This window comes from Nasonia vitripennis, chromosome 4, assembly GCF_009193385.2.
Source record: "Nasonia vitripennis strain AsymCx chromosome 4, Nvit_psr_1.1, whole genome shotgun sequence".
Lineage (NCBI taxonomy): Eukaryota > Metazoa > Arthropoda > Insecta > Hymenoptera > Pteromalidae > Nasonia > Nasonia vitripennis.
In genome coordinates this window covers 18,166,258-18,186,971 of record NC_045760.1, presented here as the reverse complement: position 1 = coordinate 18,186,971, position 20,714 = coordinate 18,166,258, and the positions used below count along the sequence as shown (strand labels likewise).

The window sequence follows — 20,714 nt, the reverse complement described above, 5'->3', positions numbered from 1 at the left end:
GTACGCTTTGTACTTCGACATTCGTCTCCGCGGCGTCGTCATCGCGCCTTCTGGATATGCATGAGCATATATTCAGCGTATGCCAATTTCGTTTTGCACAGCGTCGATGTTGTTGTTCCTTTTTTCATCCTTTGATCGTTCCTCCTTTATTATTTCGCGCATAAGGATTGCAAATGCGCTTGCGTAATCGACTTACCTTCTTACCTTGGATTACGAGTTTGGGATTACGGCCTCGGGGAGCCTGCACAGTAGGATTGTTCGATTTTGCTCGGTGCTGCAGGGACACGTGTAATACTCGCCTTTAACAGTGTATAATTTCTTTTTTGAAGATGTACGTATTATTTTGTTTTCAAAGTTACAATTGTCGTAACTGAATGTGTAATACGAAGAGAGAATATTCATCAACCGGCGTGTTAAATAATCAATTAGCAATGAAACATAATGGCGATCAGCTCGTTCTTACCAGTTTCCAAGTCAACGGTGTACGGCAGTCCAGCCCACGGGTCCTCTTCCTTGGCCGGCTCCTCCTTGATCTTCGGGTCCTTCTGCAATTCAATGCAAAAAGTATAGCGACGACGGCAGCGAAAATTGCCCAAAGATCAACCGTTCTCCTCTCACGACCATTAGCGACGACAATGCGCTCCCTTGCACATTGTCCCCGAAAATAAAGAACAGTTGATCTCCGAAATAATAGCAAACAATGCGCGGCCGAATAAGAGTCAGGTACGCTTATGCGCGGATAATGCGCCGGAAAATACACGCGCAGCGGCGGCAGTCGAAGGGATGCATACAATGAGGCCAACGAAAAAAGGAAGTCACGAAAATTTTCGCGCCGAAGCGATGACAAGCCACTTTGATTGTCGAGGGCCAGCCGCGTACGTCCTATTCGAGAAATCCTCAAGAGCCGTCCGACGACACGTTGACTCCTCTGTCTCTCTGACTGAGACGGTTCCATTCGTACGTATTTTCGGCGCTGCGCTGGCGTTATGCCTTTTCGAGCATTGTCGCAGGGACTTAATTTTTACATTTTTCATCCGGCGACAGAGTTTGGATGTCTGTGTATATTTTTTGGGGGGATGGTCCGAGTGAGATGTGAGAAAAACGTCTACATCGATTCGATGAAAGTTTTACGAGCCTTAAGCTCAAAATTACATAACATATAAACGGTGAGCGTAATTGTGGCCAACAATGCGCAGCAAGCTGCAAAGTATCGACTCGCCGTCAGCGTAAAATGCAGCAGCTGCGAATAACGAAAAGTGCGCCTCCAATTAAAGCCCGAAAAAAGGATTAGCTCTTAGCTCACCTGCCCGGCCAGTCGCGCGCGTGCATGCACGATGATGCCTCGGCTCTAACGATCGAATGAAAAAGCGGCTACGCACCAAACGTGGATAGGGAAGAAATGACGAAGGAAATTGGGGAATGAAAGGATGCTGTCGACGTAACGACTCCATTGTGCCGAGGGTTCCATGATCTCTCGCGTCGTCGTCTTCTCCTCGGACGAGACGCGTGTGCGAGGCTATATCGAAAAGACGAAAAGTCAAACACAACGTCGCTCGAGTGTGAGCTGCCTCGGCCGATGGCGTATAGGATAAACAAATGGACGCTTTCCAGTGGACGCGTGTGAATTTTTATCCCGAAGAATGTGAGTTTCGTCTCGTCACCCCAGCTATATCGATCATAACCTATCATCGGCTCGTTTCTCTTACACTCGTCTTCTTGGAGTATTCAGACGTGCGCGATGTATGCGCCGCGTTATCTATTTCTACTCGCGAGGAGAAACGACTTAATCAGGATTGATTTGTTTAGCGGAGTATAGCCGAGCTGCGATGGCATTTTATTGCCGTTAGTCGCCAGCAGGAGAAATTGGCTATTTGGCTGAATATACTTTCTGATGATTAATCCTGCGCGTGTGTACACTACTGTGCCAAATTTCGACCAGTCACGAGAAGTCACATATTCATCCGGATGTGAGAGATTGAAATTTGAAGAGAGCGAGCGTTAGAAAAAAATGTTGCTCTTGCGCGCTATAGTATAATATAATGACAATGTTATGTATCATCAATCTTTTCTGCGATTAGGACGAAATGGAGAAGAGATGGAGATGTTGCTGATGAATAAATATTTTGATAGCGATTCTTCAAAAGCGACTTAGAATTCGAACGAAATATCGCGCAAAGTAGCAAGTATACACGCAATTTAATGAGCAACATACGCCTCACTTTTTCGTGAAATCGACCACTGGATACAAGACAGCTACCCACATAAAATCAAGGGCGTAGCCGAGTTCAACGCATATACGAAGCTCCGCGTACACATACGATTCGTTCAATGGACGCGCGCAAGCTCATACGTATACATACGCGCGGGCCACGTTGAAATGAGTTTAATGAAAACAGCATTGTACGCCCGATCATTAATCACCGCCGCGGCCCTGATAGTGGCCATTCGAGCATTGCCTCTCTCTCTTTCTCTCTCTCGCTCTGTCCGTTGTGTTCGAGCCCTTTATGAGCTGCTCGCGTTGCATGATGTATCGTCCGAAATATATGCGTATGCGTGTATGTGTCCGTATAGCCGTGAGGAGGGGCTTCGAGATGTTGTTGCTCGCATGAATACGAAAACGAGGCTTCGAGGCATACAACCGTCAAGGATTGGGACGATCGATGAGAGCCGATGAGTTTTCGGGCTGTCGGCGATGTAGCCGCGTGTATCATGAAGCTTTCTGAGGTGCCGATGAGACGGGCGCTTCAGGATTGAGTTGCAGGTTCGAGGAATTATTTCGGTTTCGGCTGATCAACAACGCTGGATGGCGACCAAAATACTTCCTAGCTCTCTTCGTTCTTTTTTACAACATCCACTTGGCCATCCATCACCCGCGCGTATCGGCAAATGAACCGTGCGAGAATCCCGCAAGACTCGTGCCGGAGAGATAAACAGACGCGAGTCGGAAGAGACGCCATATTTCACGGCGAAACAATCAGGCCGAGGGACGCTTGCTCGTTTCCATTTTCAATTTCCAGGACGACTAATGCGACGTACACGCGCGCGCAGGGACTCTCGGCTCTCCCCCTCCGATGATGCGTATATATAGTACATTCGACGCGATGCTCCAATCTTTCTCTCCCGGCTTTTCTCGCTGCCCCTGCTGCGCGAGCGGCGGTTCTTTATTCCACGAGCCAATGGCGATGCGCCGACGCAATATCTACCATTTCCCTGTGCAGAGAGAGAGAGAGAGAGAGAGAGAGAGAGAGAGAGAGAGAGGGACGCGCCATTTTCGTTGGCGTGTGACCCAGTATTCGGATTTTTGGGAGAGGCTGCCATTTTTCTTCAGCTTAGATTCGGAATTTCGCGACTGCAGGGCCCGTTGCCAGATGAAAGAGACGCGCCTCGAATCTAAAAACGCAGCGGTCGAAACCCATCAGAGCTATGGGACTCGAGGCAGCCCGAGACGACCCCGCGAATACCTTCCGGGTGCGCGGAATCTCTGCTCGATAGAGCACGTAGTCAGCTCTCGTCGGCGGCCCTCGAATCCCTCTATCGGCTGCGAGAAAGCAATCCAAGTCAAAAGGGACGAAGAAAAGCCGTCTTTTGTTCGCGAGAGCCGGCTTCACGATCCATGTCACGTATATCGATTATACGTATCGGATCTCGCGTATACCCCCACATGCCCCCGCAGGATCTCTTCAAAACGCATCTCAGGAATCTCCGGTGCAGCGCGGTGCGCCACAAAGACGTGCCTCAAGAACAATGAGACGCCGCGCGGCCAGACGCAGATAGACATCGAACTACCGAAGGCCACCAGACGCTCGAGGATATGAAAGGGGCTGCCGAGCGAGCGAGAGAGAGAGAGAGAGAGAGAGAGAGAGAGAGAGAGAGAGAGAGAGAAAGAGAGAGAAAAAGAGAGAAACCGAGCGCAGAGAGTCTGACGGACGACCCGCCCAGGACGTCCCTGCAGCGTCATCCTCGTGCAGTTGGACGTATATGAGAGAGAGAGAGAGAGAGAGAGAGAGAGAGAGAGAGAGAGATCCGCTGCTGCGCGGACCAGAGAGAGGGAGAAAAGTATGCGAGCTCTCGATGTGGGTACTTATGTCGGGGAATCGTTCCGCGCCTGGTTATTTCGATTCGGTTTTTTTCTCGTCTGCTCGCGTACACTCGCGGTCACGGCTGCGTGGGACAGGACGACGAGAAATTCGGTACTTTTACACCAGAGCTTATTGCTTCGTATATAATATATTACGTTATGAGAGCCAGTTTCCGGATTATTTTCATCGCGATCGATCGGCCTTTCGCGAAACAATGACCGAACCACTTCTGTTAATTGATTTTCTCTACAGGGATTGCGTCACCCTTAACGGAGTGTCCAGGAAGCGCTTTCTGGCTAGAATATGCTCGTGCAGTGAGTCACGTGCGGTACACGGCTTAAAAGCTGTCACGATAATCGACGGATTCGATTGGTTTTTTGGAAAAACGAAGCCGTTTAAGCGAACAAATGGCGATAGTGCCAAAACAATGACACAGTCGGGCTTGAACAAGCCCGCGAAGACCAACGGACACGCGAACCGATGCTCCGATCGACTGACGAATATAAATACCGTCGCAGGCAATAATAAGCCAGGATCGATGACGAGATGCGAGGAGACGCGAGCTACCACCGTGAACGCGAGTCGGATGACTCGCGATGTGTCCCGATATATATATATATATATATATATATATATATATATATATATATATATATATATGTATGTATATAGCCCTTTGTTATACGTCGGCTCCCAAATGCCCGATAACGATCTCGCGAGAGCCGAGACGCGCGAGGCGAAAAAAAATCGCCGATTTTGTTTTTCAGCCGCGCGCACTCGATCCTTATTGTGACTGTGCAATCGACGATGATGATGAATCGCGCGCGGAGGTACGTAAAACATACCTGCGGTATACGAGTCCGTAACGAGGCATTGGAGGATCGCCGATACGGCTTGAGAGATGCCATTGTTTTTCGGCGATGATCGGTAGTACGAGATTAACTCGCTTTTTGCGCACATTGTTTGGTATTATACATTAGACACGCGACGGACATGAAGTTACGGAAACGTAAATCTACCTTGTCATCGGATGCGTTGATGGCCTCCAGAGTCTTGAGCTTCTCGATTTCATCTTCCGACTCTTTCTTCGACGAAGTAGCTGGATCAGTCTTCGGGGTTTGGTCCACCAACGTGAAGCCCAAGTCCACGTCCTGCTTCCACAGAACCTCGATCAGATCCATGTCCTGTGAACACGAGAAACGCACAGAATATTACAAAAAGAGGTCAAGTAATGTATAATTGGGCAACAATAAAATTGAAAAAGTTTTCTCGAAAAGCCATACGCTATTATCGAAAGCCGAAAAGTTCAGCGAAGCATCGACGGCTCAACCTCGATTAAATCGAGTGACTGCAATTAAAATCGAGCAGCATCCGTTCATCCGAGACTCGTTTCCTCGCTCCTCTAATACAAATCTCTCTCTCTCTCTCTCTCTCTCACTCCTGTTCGCGATAGAGAGAAATCCCGTCGCGAACTTCCTCGACACGCTTTCACCCTCTCCGGCTTAATCTGCATTGTCGCCCGTGGCGAATTGCTGCTTCTTTGTGATTTTCTCTGCTGCTGCTGCTTTTTTTCGCTCTCATTGTCTGGGCAGGAAAACGCGCGCGAGGATGCGGCGGAAAAAGTCGCCGGCGCCGGGTATACTTTCTCGCGCTCGGGTGTTTGCAAAAATCTTGCGAAACGCCGAAAGATGCGGGAAAAACGGCCGCTAAGTGATTCGATCGACTGATTTGCCTTTCTTGGCTGCGAAAATCGGTAGTGTCGCATTCGTACGAACGGGATCGAATTGAATACACCTATATAGCTTCATGTAAAGTGAAAAACTGACTAAAAACTTTCTACATTTACATCGGCTTCTGGTATAAAAAGCTAGAAAATCTACGACCGCGCAAAGTTTCTCGAGTCGCGAAATCGGCAAACAACCGGCGTTTTCGCATTTTTCGCACGTCGGCTAATTAAGCATCTTGATATTATATGCGGGGAATTAAAAAACGCGCAGCTTCAATAAATAATACCCCCATCAAACTCGCTTTGCTCTCCTTGTACATACACGCGAGCCAGAGTCGATCTCAATCAACCGATTTCCAAGCGGAAAAAAATCCCCAACGGCATTCTTCGCGTCGAAAAATCGATTATTGGCCATTGCATACCCCCTCTCGCTCTCTCGTTCCATAGTCCATTACGTACACGTCGCGCGGCGCTGGATTTATTAGAAAGTCATTACCGGACATAAATCGAAGCCACTCGCGAGCGCGCCTGCATTATGCCGCCGCCGAGCGATATCTCGTGACGCGGCACAAAGTAATCGGCAGCTGGCGCATGGCATGCGGGTCGCGCGCGTATATATATATATTGTGTTTTTTTTTGTTTTTTGTTAAATGCGCTGGATGTGTATAGTTTGTGCGATATTCGCGCGAGTTAAGGCTAATCGAGGGATTTTCCATGGTTGCTTAGTGGAATGTCGCGATTTCACGCTTATGAGTGCGCTGCACTCGCGATGCGGGGGAAGATGATTGCGGGCTCATTTTTTTATGCGTCAGGGGAAGGGGTATGGTAAGAGTTTTTAAGAGGATGATCGTTAACTTTGTACGATCAGCTATGATACTGTTTTATACAATTATACTGATGTGGATTAATTTAAGGAGACTCGAACTTTTTAATGCAGGATCCGTCTTCGTATTTTACTTGTATGAAGCTGGATTATAAATTTTTGCCTGCAACCACGCGATACCCGGCGGGATCCAGAATATTTATAACATAATACATGCGGCTCGTCGACGTGAGCACAAACATCGACTAAATTCTCGATCGCCGCACGTCTCTTCTCTTATTTATTTTCTCATCCCGCGCGCCCATGTTATTTTTTCTCCTTCGCGCCGCATCGATCATATCGTATATATTCGAGTCTCGTTCGCGCACAAAAGTCAAGCTGATCCTCGAGACCTCGTGTATCGCCGGCGCAGAGTGTATACACCTATATACGTATATATACTATAGCCGCAGAGTGTATACACGTTACAATATACATGCGCAGCGCGATCGCACGAGCGGCGGGCGGTTTCGATTAATCCGAAGCGATTGAACTTGCGCGCGCTCACGCAGACATCGGACGCTTTTTTGTACAGGTATACCGTCGGTGTGTGTATATACGTGTAAACGGGTTTCGTCGCTCGGCTCGTGATTGCCTTTTTTCTGATGTATATACCTGGTGATCGGAGTTGTGTATTATATGGCTCGCGATCGAAAATAGACAGGGGAACGTAATTCGTTTAAGTTCGCGAGGCCGCTCTCTCTCTCTCCCTCTCTGTGTATGTGTGTGTGTGTGTGTGTGTGTGTGGGTGTGGGTGTATGTGACGAGCTTGTATTTATTTTGTCTATCGGCTCGTTACATCGGACTCGGCGTTTCGTCAACTCGTGTCAGCCGCCGCGGCGAAGCTTATAATATTTCGAGATGGGTGGTACGAGATTAGTGTCGTTCCTGGAGAAAGTAGGGTGAATTTATTGTGACTGAATTTTTTTTCATTCTGAATGTTTTTAATTAAGACGGATTCATTTGCGATAATTCGATAAAAATTTCTACTTAAGGTAAATAACATTATTGCACATCGCAAAAATTTTACGAAAGAGATAGCTCTCAGCAAGCCAATGGAAAAATTCTCTCCCGCGCATAAAATAGCTAGGCGGAGGAGAAAGAGAGAGGGCAAGAGTAGACCAGAGCCGATGGGAGGGAGATTCGCCTACACATGCGTGTGCGTATTATAACAGAGCGAGAGAGCAGGCGCAGGTGTGGGGGCGAGAAAGCGAGACCGCTCGTGTCGGCCATGTTGGCGGCTCGCTCGCGCCGCGGGACGCCTGCCGCGCCCACGCACTGCTATAGTATATGCCTCTCTTTCGAATACTTCGAGGGAGAGCCTCAAAAAATCGATCGCCAGGCATTATATTATACTATATTGATGCCTCGGCTGAGAGCTCGATTTTTGTGCCTGGAATTATCAGCGCTAGAATAGTTGTATTCTTTTACTCAATTTATGTCACATGGCAACAAATTATAAACCTTATACAAAATTAACGTTTTTTCGCTCATTATTGCACAAGCAGTGAATTACAAAGCCACACCACGACGCGATAAAATTCTACGATGTGAACAATACGAATTTCCATTATGTCGCATAAGTTCCGGCCAATAAATTCAAATACTGAACAATGGTTTTACTCACGCATCTAAACTTTCAAATGTACTCAAAGATTACACGTTATAAAAAATAGGAGAAAAAATACGATGCTTCACGGAGTCGCGTTTCGAAAAAAACTCATTGTTGATAGAAGTGATTACCGACTAAACACATATCAAACAATCATCGACTGCAAGGCCGGCGCACTTTTACAGCGTCGCTGCAGATAATAGGTGAGCTTTATTTAGATTGCTCTTTTATCTATTTGATCTTTGCTCGTTAGTCAGAACTCTGTTAATCTTTCGCAGATATGCACTGCTGATATATATAACAAGTGAGAAATATGTGCCCAAAGCCTTCGCTGCACTAATTTTGCTTCGTATCATTAACCATATACGTGGATCAAAGCAAGGTTAATCCTGCACGATTAAATATTTGTCCATCGTGTTATATTATAAAGTTGCAGCTTCACGCGGCACATCGGCTCTTACAAAGTTTACCTAATTAAATTCTCCCATCCGTGTAAAAAAAATTCAAAGAAAAAGCACCCGCCAGAAGAAAAGGAAAGCTGACAAAATGATTATTAACGATCGAAAGCCAAACAAGGCCTCGCTCTACCGGAACCGCGCTTCTTATAATTCTCGCTCTTGACTTTTCCGCGGTATACTTGCGCTGTCTTACCGCGGAAAAGCCGCAGCAGTGCAAAGACGGAAAATCGCGCGGTTCGAGACTGATATAGAACAATGATGACGAAATATCGTTTATATGTGCGGTTGCGCCGGCAAAAAAAGAGCCGTATTAAATCCATTGACTGTTGGCAACGAGCGCGCTAACGAAGCCCACGGCGGCAGGTGAATGATATCGCGCAAATGTAAACAGTTGTGGCGCGGGCCGGCTGCAGCAGTGGTTGACCGTATGGATGACGGAGTCGCGTCATCGTCGTCATGCCGCTGTTATGCTGACGCTGGAGGTCTATTGTCTCGAGATAAGCGTTTGACGCCGGGATTCGGTACTGACGAGCTGCAGCTGATGCTTCAATGTTTTAAAACGAAATTTTAAGTAGCCATATAGTTCTTCCATTTTTTCAGCTATTTGAAACAACAGTTTCCTATCAGGATAACTCGATACATAATAAGAACGCGATGAATGTAGCCGATACATATAGTCTCGCGTAAGTTCCCTGGTAGAAACGTTAACGGTTAATAAGCTAAGTTTTGGGCCACTTAGCTAAATTGTGGTTAACAATTTAAATAAATAAGAGTTTAAACATTATAAATACATAGATATACACATTAACTCAAGATAAAACAGAACATTTGCTTGAAATTTGTCAAATGACTGTTACAATCCTGAAATTATATAAAAATATCTTGCAATCGTGAAAAATCCAAATATTTGTAATAAAACATGCAAACGTTTTAATGTAAGAAAAAAAAGGTAAAAACAATTTTTAACTTAAAAATAATACTGTGTTGGTATAATAGACACGCATCACTAAAATATTAGCAACATTTTGCTTTATTTTTTTACATTCAAATTTGATAATAATGGCCAACTCAACTTAACTTTTTAATGGTTTTCACTCGTTAATTTGTTACCAGGATTAATAAGTTATTAAATTAACAAGCTATAATTTGCCACTGACGATAAGATACATTTTTCTCAAGTTTTAGTAAATCAGATTATACGTATAGAATTTAGCTATAAATTAACTTTTCTTGAAAAAAAGCGTTTAACATACCGCAGCCGAACGACGAATTTCCGCTGAGTTGTATAAGTTGTAAGATCTCCTATATCTACCGGTATACAATATATAATATATATTTTCCCGCTATAAACGAAATTTTCAAATGAGCCGCGCGCCAACAATTCAAGCGTTTCTCCTCGTAAAACAAAAATTCATTAACCGAAAGTGCTCCACCCACAAGGTACAAACGAAGGGAATCATCGAGGGACTTGTCTGTCGTAACCTCAGTCACAAAGGGAAAAATTATTGAAAGGGAAAAGGCACGAAGGTGAGTGCGAGGAAAATCGCCGACGGACAGGGACCCTTACAAATTGACGAGAGTAATATTGTTAGGCTGTGACGCTCTTTTGCAGCCGATTCAACGCGCAAGTCAGGCAAGAATCGAAGGGCGGTACCTGACTTTTCGACTAATCCTCGCGAATCCTCTCTAATGATGCGCCATTGTGCCCCGGCCGAGAGAGAAAGTCGTTGTGTTGCGTTTCATTAAACTCCATTAAGTTATCTTTATGTGAAAATATTGTCACAGACGCACACGTCTGCAACGCGAGGAGCGAGACGAGTCAGCGATAAGAGTCGAGCAGCTGAGTCGTACTGCGATGCATGAGCGTCGGATGCATCGTAGACGTTAGCTCAGTGGTTAGAGCACAGGCCTCTGGCTCTCGGGTCCGCGAGTTCGAGTCCCGTCGTCTACTTTTTTCGCCTTTCTACTCTGTCTCCTCTACGTTCGTAACAATATATATATATATATATATATATATATATATATATATATATATATATATATATATATATATATATACACGCACACACACACACACACACACACAATTTTATATAAAAATGAAACTAGCTGACGTACATAGCCTTACCTTGTGCATTCATCGCATCTTCCGCGTCTGTACTAGAAGAAAGCAAAGAGTTGAAAGTGGCAGCGCTGCAAGCAACCGCACACAAATCATCCTGAGAGCTGCGCATCAAGATAAGGGTCCCGTAAGATCCTGGTATATTTTCCAGTTGTCCACGGCGCTGGGCAGTATACGCTGCTGCACACGCCGAGGACTCGGCTCCGGGAAGACAGGGACCCTTGGGCGTAACCCACTAGGGGGCGGCCATTAGCGGTATGTACGCATCGCACAGTTCTCGCGGTTCGCCGCAATAACAGTCGCACCGCAGAGCGGAGACGGTATCTCTTTTCGCAGTGTGCACCATTAATTTATGAGGGGTGGGCAAGCGGCAATACCCGCAGAGATTCACATCTGCGGATTAAGGAGGAAGGCCCCCTAGGGGTCATTACTTTACGAGCGCGTCTTGGTGGGTGTCGCCGACGGCTGACTTCTGCCAAGGAGGTGGATGGACATCGGGCAGGTTGTAACTCACCGGCGGTGAGGACCCCTAGGGGGCAATGTTGATGTTTTCGCGGCCGGACGAGACGGACAGTTGGGGCAATTAGCGGCAGGTGAGCTGGCCTCAATGCGCGCCGATAAGGAGAAAATTCTCTCGCTGATTCTTGCTTGCCGGGTTTATTGCCGGCGTGTAACAAGGGGCTGTGCGCGGGCCTTGCATCCACGAAAGTGAAGGGGGGTGCTAACGGGGTTCCGTGCATTTTCTCGCTGAATTTTACGATTCGCCTTAACTTCTAAGAATGCTTCACTTATTAATCGCTAAGATTTTTATTCTTCTCTAGTTCACTGGCAGCAAAATTGCTGTGTGAAAGCAAATTATGCGACATCAGGGAGCGATCATCGCTCGAAAAGCGTTATATTTACGTTAACTAATAAATAATCCAAATGCACTCCCACTCGACTCTCTAACCGATACCTTCGAGTTGCAGCAAACGCGCGTCGCGCGCATAAAAAACGAGCGGTAGCCGAGCTCTTAACAGCTCTCAACGGCGCGCATCTCCTGAAAAATCAGCAGCACTATCGTCATCGTCATCATCAATTTGCAGCGGCGCGGATAGAAAAAAGCGCCTCTTTGTTTTCCGCGCGGCGCATATAGCTCGGCGAAAGCCCGTCACGCATCTTGCGGCGCGCGAGCATTAATTTCCTGGTTTTAATTAGTGCGTCGTGTCGTGTCCGCGCACTATGGGGAAAATGCTTCGAGTGCGCCGCGAAGCAGCGATGGCGTCGTCGAGTCCTGGCAGTGCTGCATGGTGGGGACCGAGCGCTCTCGAACAGGGCAAGGAGGGAGGGGGGCAGGAGAGCTTGATTAATGATCGCGCGCGGGCCACAATGTGTATCGGGAAGCGATAGAAAGAAAAGAGAGGGATCCTGTAGGGGGCCACGTGTATACCTATATAGGTACTGTACGCGAGAGCAGCGCGCTTCTACGAATGTTTGTCTCTCTCTCTCTCTCTCTCTCTCTCTCTCTCTCTCTCTCTCTCTCTCTCTCTCTCTCTCTCTCTCGCTCGCTCGGCGAGCGTTTGGTTCTGGATTAGGGTTTACCATTATGGAAAGAGAGGCTAGCTGATGCCATGTAGGGGGGATATAGATGAGGGAATGCTCGTTAAAAGCTTTTCGACGCGCCGCTCGTGCGCTTATACTTTCTTCTTCTTCCTTGTTGGCCCGACGAAAAATGTTTTAATTATTTCTACGGGCGATAAAAAATGTTATCAACAGAAGATTCTCTTCGATTCCTGATGGTTTTCAAAAGATACGAAGAATTACGAACGCGTTGCACTATTGTGTAAAGGTTTTCTCATGGCGGATTTCCCATCCACCGCGAGAGGAATTACGGAGAATCTTTTATTATCCTGCAACTCGCACAGGGCTCAATTAGCTAATGCAATCAAGTCTCCAGGCTATATTGTCGGATCCGCCATTGTCGGCCCTGGGAAAAGCCGCGCAGAACATTTTAATCAGCATTCAGATAAGAGGTAAAAAGTACAGTATACAGCGATGCGCATAGTGTTGTACGCGGGTTTGACAGGGATTAATGTGTAAAAATGCACCGGTGTGTATTAAAAAAATTGCAAATTCTAATGGTAATTGCACATCCAAGGCTTTCTCGGTGTGTATAGGAAAACACTGTACACCGCATGAGCGTAAACAAGCAAAAGCTTGCCCGTGTGAGATTTTTAATCAAAAAAGAGCCGAGAGCCAATCGAAGCCAACCTTTTATATCCGTTATACGCGTGTCGTATCACGCGGAGATTGGAGCAGCTCGCGCGCCGAAAACCGGATCATTTATCAAGCGCTCGCGCGCGCGAATCCTACGATTGATCCTCGGCGCCGGAAAAAGGGGCGTAGCCATTGTCGCTTCTATTGCCGGACTTATCTCCTCGACTACGCGACCATTATGTGCTTCTACTATAGCTGTAGGGGTAGGAACGATTCGGGGACATTTTTGTTCGTTAACTCACAGTCTGGTTTGAAAATAATGTTCCATATACAATAATACGGATGAATCTCGTATATATTATCCTCAATCTTGTGAGCTACTGAAGGAGCCCGCAAGAATCCAGAGGTAGCAGATCACTCTCTGATAGAGCCCAAAGGGTTCTAAAAAGCCTTCGTAAAATTCCTTCTTCTCAGCCTAAGCAGCTTACAGATTCTCAAATCCACCGAGAGTCTCGAGGCGACAATCGAAGACGCGACGAATCGCTCGATCCCCCGAAATATTTTGACGTCCAGTGCAGAAGCGTTTGATCGATGCGACGTGACTACAAGCTAGTCCCCTGGGAAGGATTGTCTTTTACTCTGGCTGGGCGTTTATTTATTTGCGGCTTTGATTTTGCTCCTTTAAGCGATCGACGCAGCTGATATGGAGACGCGCGTGTGAAATCGGTATAGCAATTCCTTAGGGACGATTCGATTGGTGGAAAAATCGCGTGCGCTGGAATTGTTAACCTTTGGTTTGCGATGTATTAATTATAGGTTTATGTAGTGTGTAATAAATATTAACGATTTACATCCAATTAGTTGAAAGGAAGGACACCCCTATTGCTTATAGATTGACCCCCGCACATGCCTGTGTATATTGCCTCGACATTATAGTGTTCGTTTATCAGGCTCATCTAAATTGTGAGTGTATTAAGTAGTATTTTATCTAACATATCTCAGGACTATATTGGACACGTGAAGAGCCAATGTATTAAGAAGAATAATATTGTAAGCATTACTTTCAAAATCAAAGCATTAAATATTATTGCACATATATAAGATCTGCGTAATTTAGCAAAGTGAATGTATATTTTCATACAAAGAGACTATTGCTGCTTTGGAAAATATGTATATATTTTTTTCTGAATATTTCATTCAAATGATGTAAGTGAAACATTTTCCGTGGGCGATCGTCAGTGCAGTAGTTACCGAACTTCAGAAAAATTGACCACTTGTTTCAATGTAACTGCAATCCGAGAAGTAACTGTGTTTCGCAAGAATATAAAAATGCGATACTTGCTATTTGTTTGTCTGATGCTTCAAAAAACATTAGCATCCAAACAAAGCTTATTATCGCCTTGGCAAAAGGGCGCAAAGCTCGACTTTTTAGCGCTGAAAATCGCTAATGTTACAGGTGACGACTACCAGACGATAATATTAATACCGGATCATCAAAGACTTGTGCCCGAGTACAGTCTTATAGTTCAACAGATCGTACAAAAAAAGTCAGTCACAATTAATAATAATACTTCGTTGGTGAAGCAGCGCCATTGGCGATACGATAGGGGTGTAGTGACCTACATTGTTTTGGCTCAAGCTCAAGATGTAATAAAAGATCCACATAAACTTCTAATGGAACCACTAACCCGAATACGCGATGAAACACGGTGGATATACGGTAATACAGGGAAAGTTTTATTCATATTTTCCTACAGCAATAATATTTCTAAGAGAGTTTTTCAAACTTTGCATTATCTTGTTAAAAAAGCTTGGAGCGAATCTGATTGGCTTGATTTTTCTATCATTACTTTCAACTTATGCAAAATGTCGTATGTCTTACATTGGTTTAATCCGTTTCAAAAATCTTTTAACCAGATGCTAATCTGTCACGATACAACTATATTTCCAAACAAATTGATTAATGTTAACGGTTACGAGTTTGTAGTAATTATGGACGAAAGTACAACACTAGACAAGAAAGGATTGCTCACGAGCTATAACAAGTATACAGAATCTGTTGTGCCATTAATATCTATAGTACTTCAAAAACTAAATTTTTCCTTACGCATTTATAATTCTAAAATGTACAACAGACCTTTTGACTTTATTCCTCTTGAAATGTTTTATCAATCAGTTACTTTTATGTTTGACTCAAAGCCAAATAAAATTGACCTTGAGTTAACGCAAAAACTAATAGTAGAATTAAAAACTACGAAATTTAATAAGTGGTTAAACTGTTTCTATGAATGCGAAAAGGTGATAGCAATTGTACCTGCGTATGAACACACAAGTATACAGTATGGTTATCAGATTTTCATTTTTGCTGGCACGGTAGCGTTAATAATTGTAGCTATTTTTTTATTTCTCAAAATATGCTTGCACAGCATAGACCCGTTCTGGAGTAGCTTCAACATCTTTGAATTGATAATAGGAATGTCGGCTGAAGTCCAACCACGGAATATAGTTCAAAATATATTTTTCATATGTTTTGCAACAATATCGATGATCCATACCGCCGATTTTTATTCAGATATTCTTGAAATTACGTACTCGAAGAAAGAAATGGCTTTTGAAACTTTTAAACAGTTACACGAGTTTGACTTCGATATTTATATTAACCGTTCGTACAAATTAGCAGATGATGCATCAAGACAGTACCATCTTGATTCATATGCAAATGATATGCTCGAAAAGGCAGTAAAGATATATGAAATTGATAAAGAGTGCTTAGAAAAAATACGAAGAGGACTACGTGTTATGTGCATATCTTCCGAATCTGACTTTCAGAATAAAAAAACTGAAGGTATGATTGTGGCAAAGCCCGCGTTTTATTGCCAGAATCGGGTTTACAAATTATCACCAACATCTCCATATGCCGAAAAGTTACAAGCAGAGTACAATCGATTGTTCGAGGCTGGTATAAATCAATATTTTAAACGATCTTCAAACGTTACTAATAATCCACAAGAAAAAACTTTGGACAATAATGAAAATCAAGTTCTTATAAAAATACTTATGACTGTTTCGATTGTCGGTTACAGTATTTCTGTAATTGTTCTACTTTTAGAATACATGACTGATACTGCGCACTCTAAATTTCAAAATCGCAAAAGAGCTTTTACATAATATAACAATATTTATTTATAATCAATACCATTACTATTATAAGTATCATTATTCACTATTGAGAGTGTTGATTGCAGATTCGGGTTTACGAATTACAAAAATGACAAAGAACAGCCAAGAATTTACAATTGATTGAGTGTTTCAGATGGAAATTACTCAATATTATATTTTGAGGAATCCATTCAAAGTTATTCAAAAGCGTACACCCAACAGAGTCGGAGATGCACATTTTTTAAAAAATCTAGAGTTGATCGTTGGATATCGGGTCTCTGTAATAGTTTTATATTTAGAATTGATTCTTCGACAGCATAATTATAATAGACTTAAAAATAATAATCAATACTATATATTCGAACTTATATTGTATCATGATATTTCTAAATTAAGTCATATCGGTTATCAATTTACGTGCATTGAGTTAGCTGAAGTGTTTATAAATGTTATATTGCCGACCAATTATCTATAAATGCGGCTTAAAATTATTCTTATTCATAATAGAGCTTTAGTTTTACAATCAAAATTCATTTTGAATCCAAATTCTATGTAATTGGAATTCTGCGCAAATACTATGTAATATGTATTGTTTCGATAATAAATAAAGAATAAGTAATCGAGCAATTATTGCAATGAGAATTTTCAATATTTTTAATGCACAGTACTGTTCTATTAGGAATTCTCTTATTATTTATCAATAAGTACAGTGTGTTTTTTTTTAAATAATGTTGCATATAATTTTGTCTTGATTAAATTTTGTTCATTACTTGGATTTCACATTAATCAAGCATTTTGGATCTAGCTATATAAATCAATAAATTGAAAATGCTTTTGAAATTTTGAAATCAATCTTCGAATTTTTCATAATTGATATTTTATACTTTTCATAAGCATGACGAATTAAGGATTAATATTTCCCTAAACCTCGTTCCAAAACTAAAAAATTCCATTCTTCGGATGTCACGACGATGCGCGTCGTATTACCTATATGTATATAGAAATAAAGAATACACCTTCACCTGTACCAGATCTTATATGTCATTTACGCAGCGCGGGTCGCGATGATACTTTGTGAAGCTGTGCTGCTGTCTTGTCCTCTCTCTCTCTCTCTCTCTCTCTCTCTCTCTCTCTTTCTCTCTCTCTCTCTCTCAAAAAAAGTTGACTAATGATCGTCGTCGTCGGCGCGTTTTCTTTGATACCACAAAACATGGATCTTTGGGAAAAATCTAGCGCGTCGCTCGCGCAACCTGAGCGGTCTCGAAAATCAATTTTCCAAGCGTTGAAGACTCCAGGAGTGATGTTTTTTTAATATTCAATGGATGACGCGGGCGTTTTTGTCCGCGGAAGCGAGCGGAGTTCGCTGTTGTTAACCCCTTTGAAACTATACGTAAATGTTTGGTAAAAAAAAAAAAAAACCATAACCAATCATGAAAAAAGTACATTGCTCGACACACTCGCGATATACATATTCAGTTATGTTTCTACAGTCAAGTGTAAATTACTCGCTTATAGTCTGTTATAGACGGTACGTGCGCGTCAATGCGAGAAAAATGATAAGCAATTTCGTATACAAGGAGGGAAAAGTTCTACTATATAATATGTAGGCATTTTTAGCGACACTGCACAGATGCAAAAACGCAAACAAGTTTCGCGGGGTACACATTAGAATAGACTAAACGCGGGTATGCGATATAATATACGAAGGTGCGTGCGCGCACGGGACTAAAAATCGAAGCAACTCTATACGGAGGCAAGTTTGATAAATGATAAAGTTTCGATGATAGCGATAATAAATCAATTCTTTCCCCCCCCCCCCATTGTTCGCATATTTCTGACCAGGAAAAAGCTTCACTGTAAGATTGATTTATTGTTGCAAGTGTATCGGATATTATCAGGGGAAAAAGCGTGTACGAAACTATACACTTATGATATATACAGCAATAATTTAAAAAACACACCGGTAAAAGTTTCCCAAACAACAAAATATAATAATCCAAACAAATCGTTCAGCAATACCCGCGCCTCCCAAGAAGCCATCCGCGCTTGTATATCCATGCACCAAATACCTTCTACATAGCTTTCTCTTTCTCTTTGACAGCGGTGTAGGCGGTGGCGCCGCGATCATTAGTCACTTCTTCCTTGCGCGCCGCACGACGCATAACATTTCTCCGGGAGAAAACTATTTTCCTTTCTTTCGCGAAGGGTGGCGGTAAGGTGGCTCATTTTTCACCTTCTGCCAAAATGTTGTTTGTTTTCCGACGAGGAGCTGTATAATGCGAGGCTCGTTTAGCTTCAGGGAGGACGATGAGGTATATGAGTGGATTGGCGATCGGAGATGGATCGATGATTTTTCAGGATCACGCTTCTCGAGTAGTATTCGGTGATTTATGTCGCTTTCTGTTTGTGCGGCTTTGCGGTAGATATTGTCGTGATAAATGCTATTGTGCAGCGGCGCTAATGATGGCTCCGCACAGCGTTTAATATACAGCGTCCTACATTCTAAATCGCTTGCAAAGGCTGGAGCGCAAAGGATACTTGTTGCTGCAATCACTATTAGAAAAATTAGCAAGGCCGAAAACTGAGTTGACAAGAAGCCAAGCATATTCCAGCTATCCGCAGTGAAAACAGGCGAAAGATCATCGCCCGAGATAGGGTTTTTCCGTATATAGCAAAGTGTACTGCAGCGCGAGGTGAACATCAAATTGACAGGTTCTCGTGAGGGGCCACCTCGTCGTCCGATAATCTCGACGCGCGTGTACGATTAGTCAAAGTTGTGCGCGACGATTTTGGCGCCGGTATCGTCTGCTGCGTTATCGGCCGATCGATCGACCGTATGACTAATTTCCGATCGCCTCACTGGAGATCTGTGATTGATAAATGCGCGCACGGGGTTGATGCGTATGCATGATGCGGGTTTCAGGGGTGAGGGGGGGGGGGGCGAGTGCGCCGTTTTATTGATTGTTGTGTGAGGCCAAGTGTGTTATACGCTGTTTTATCGACTGTATGCAATAGAAGGTACCGAGGATTTTCCTTGAGTAGTCCATCACTCGAAATTATAATTGTATTTTGATAAACAGAGGTTTTGCACTGTCACACGCGAAGAGTTTTTTTTTCGAGCGTCGTCGAAATAGGCTCTTCAATTTGAATTACAAATGTCCTGACTGAATGAAATTTCAAATTTTTGCCTTTTTTCAACGTTATAGCAAAAACAATTCTTTTTACGCCTCCGTAATTTCAAAAACGGAAAATTTAGACGATCAATCTTACATAGCCGCAACGTCTTCCTTCCAACGAGGCAATCAATTTTCCCGCGAAGCTCTACGCGAAGTGCCGGTGTCGCCACCTATCGAGAAACTTACGAACCCGTAGGTAAATTCATCCTCATATCGATGTCGAAAGAGTCGACTAGTTAGCAGGCATGTAAAATTCGTGTATTAATATTAAAAAGGTCGTCGCTTCCTCCGTTAACCGACTTTCCTGGTATACAGAGTCGGAGAGAGACTCTACTTTTAAATAGAAAGTATGCTTGGAAAGTAATGAGATGATAGTTGACGATCCGATCGTTGTTTTACTGTCACGATTGTTATCACCGACGCGATTAACGTTATCTTAATTAAATTTCAAAGCGCGGCGCTCTTTGACATTATATTTCTAGGAAATATTGAATGCCATACTTAATATTTTCACAAATCATTATTCAATCAGAAATTCTAATATCTCTCGTCTATGTAGTATACGAGTAACCTGCACACATATTAAAAAATCGAAATAGTCAAGCTCATGGCAAAAATGTGCAACTTAATAGCAGAAGCTTCGCAGCTTATCGATCAATTATCTAACAAAAGTCAAGACTCGAGCCTAGAATCGCCAGCGTTATTTTTTCGCCTTATCAACGATACTTACGCTCACGCATGCACAAGTACGTAAACATACTCCCGTTTTATCGTATAAACTTTTTTTATTTAGACATTCGCCAGTCGTCGTCGCCGTGGCGTGACTCGAACGTCGTCGATATGGTTTTCCAATTTTTCAGAGGAATCGAGCGAGTCTTAATCGAGAAAATGATCGCGTTCGACGACGCTGCAACGAGTAAACGGCCATAAGATTCTGGATTCTTATCTGGGCGCCATTATCGGCGATGAACAAGTTAGCTAATAAAAAGTTCACTAAAAATACGCATCGCGCTCGTCTTCTGTGCTTTCCTTGTTGCGCGCGCGTGCGTGTGCTTTTTTAATTGCAATAACTTCCTTCTCGAATCACGCATTATATCTCGCGAAGCATTAAAAAAAAGTGCAGCTAGTCGGCGAATGATAGTCGTTGTTTGATGACTTTATCGGGTTGGGGACGCAATGGGACACAACAGCAGCGGATTCACACTCGCGCGCACGGGAGGATTATTGAGTAATCTGTGCTATAGGTGAAAATAATCTTTGATTGCAGTCTCTTCTGCGCGGATGTAGACAAAATCCATCACAATTATACGAGCTCGCAAGTGCA

General features: G+C 43.5%; 1 protein-coding gene across 11 annotated transcripts in view; it reads right to left on the bottom strand.

Moving 5' to 3' along the window:
* The window catches only part of LOC100120332 (segmentation protein cap'n'collar), a 96,338-nt gene that overhangs the window by 43,668 nt on the left and 31,956 nt on the right, over positions 1-20,714 (bottom strand). For 10 of the 11 annotated variants that reach the window (XM_032599523.1, XM_031928871.2, XM_031928874.1 and 7 more), the window contains 2 exons: positions 5,099-5,263; positions 464-545 (listed from right to left, as the gene is read on the bottom strand). In XM_032599523.1, the coding sequence (XP_032455414.1) occupies positions 464-545; positions 5,099-5,263 (247 nt within the window). Of the gene's footprint in view, positions 1-463; positions 546-5,098; positions 5,264-10,865; positions 10,890-20,714 lie in introns of those variants that run through there. The other variant, XM_031928876.1, reaches the window with a different exon arrangement.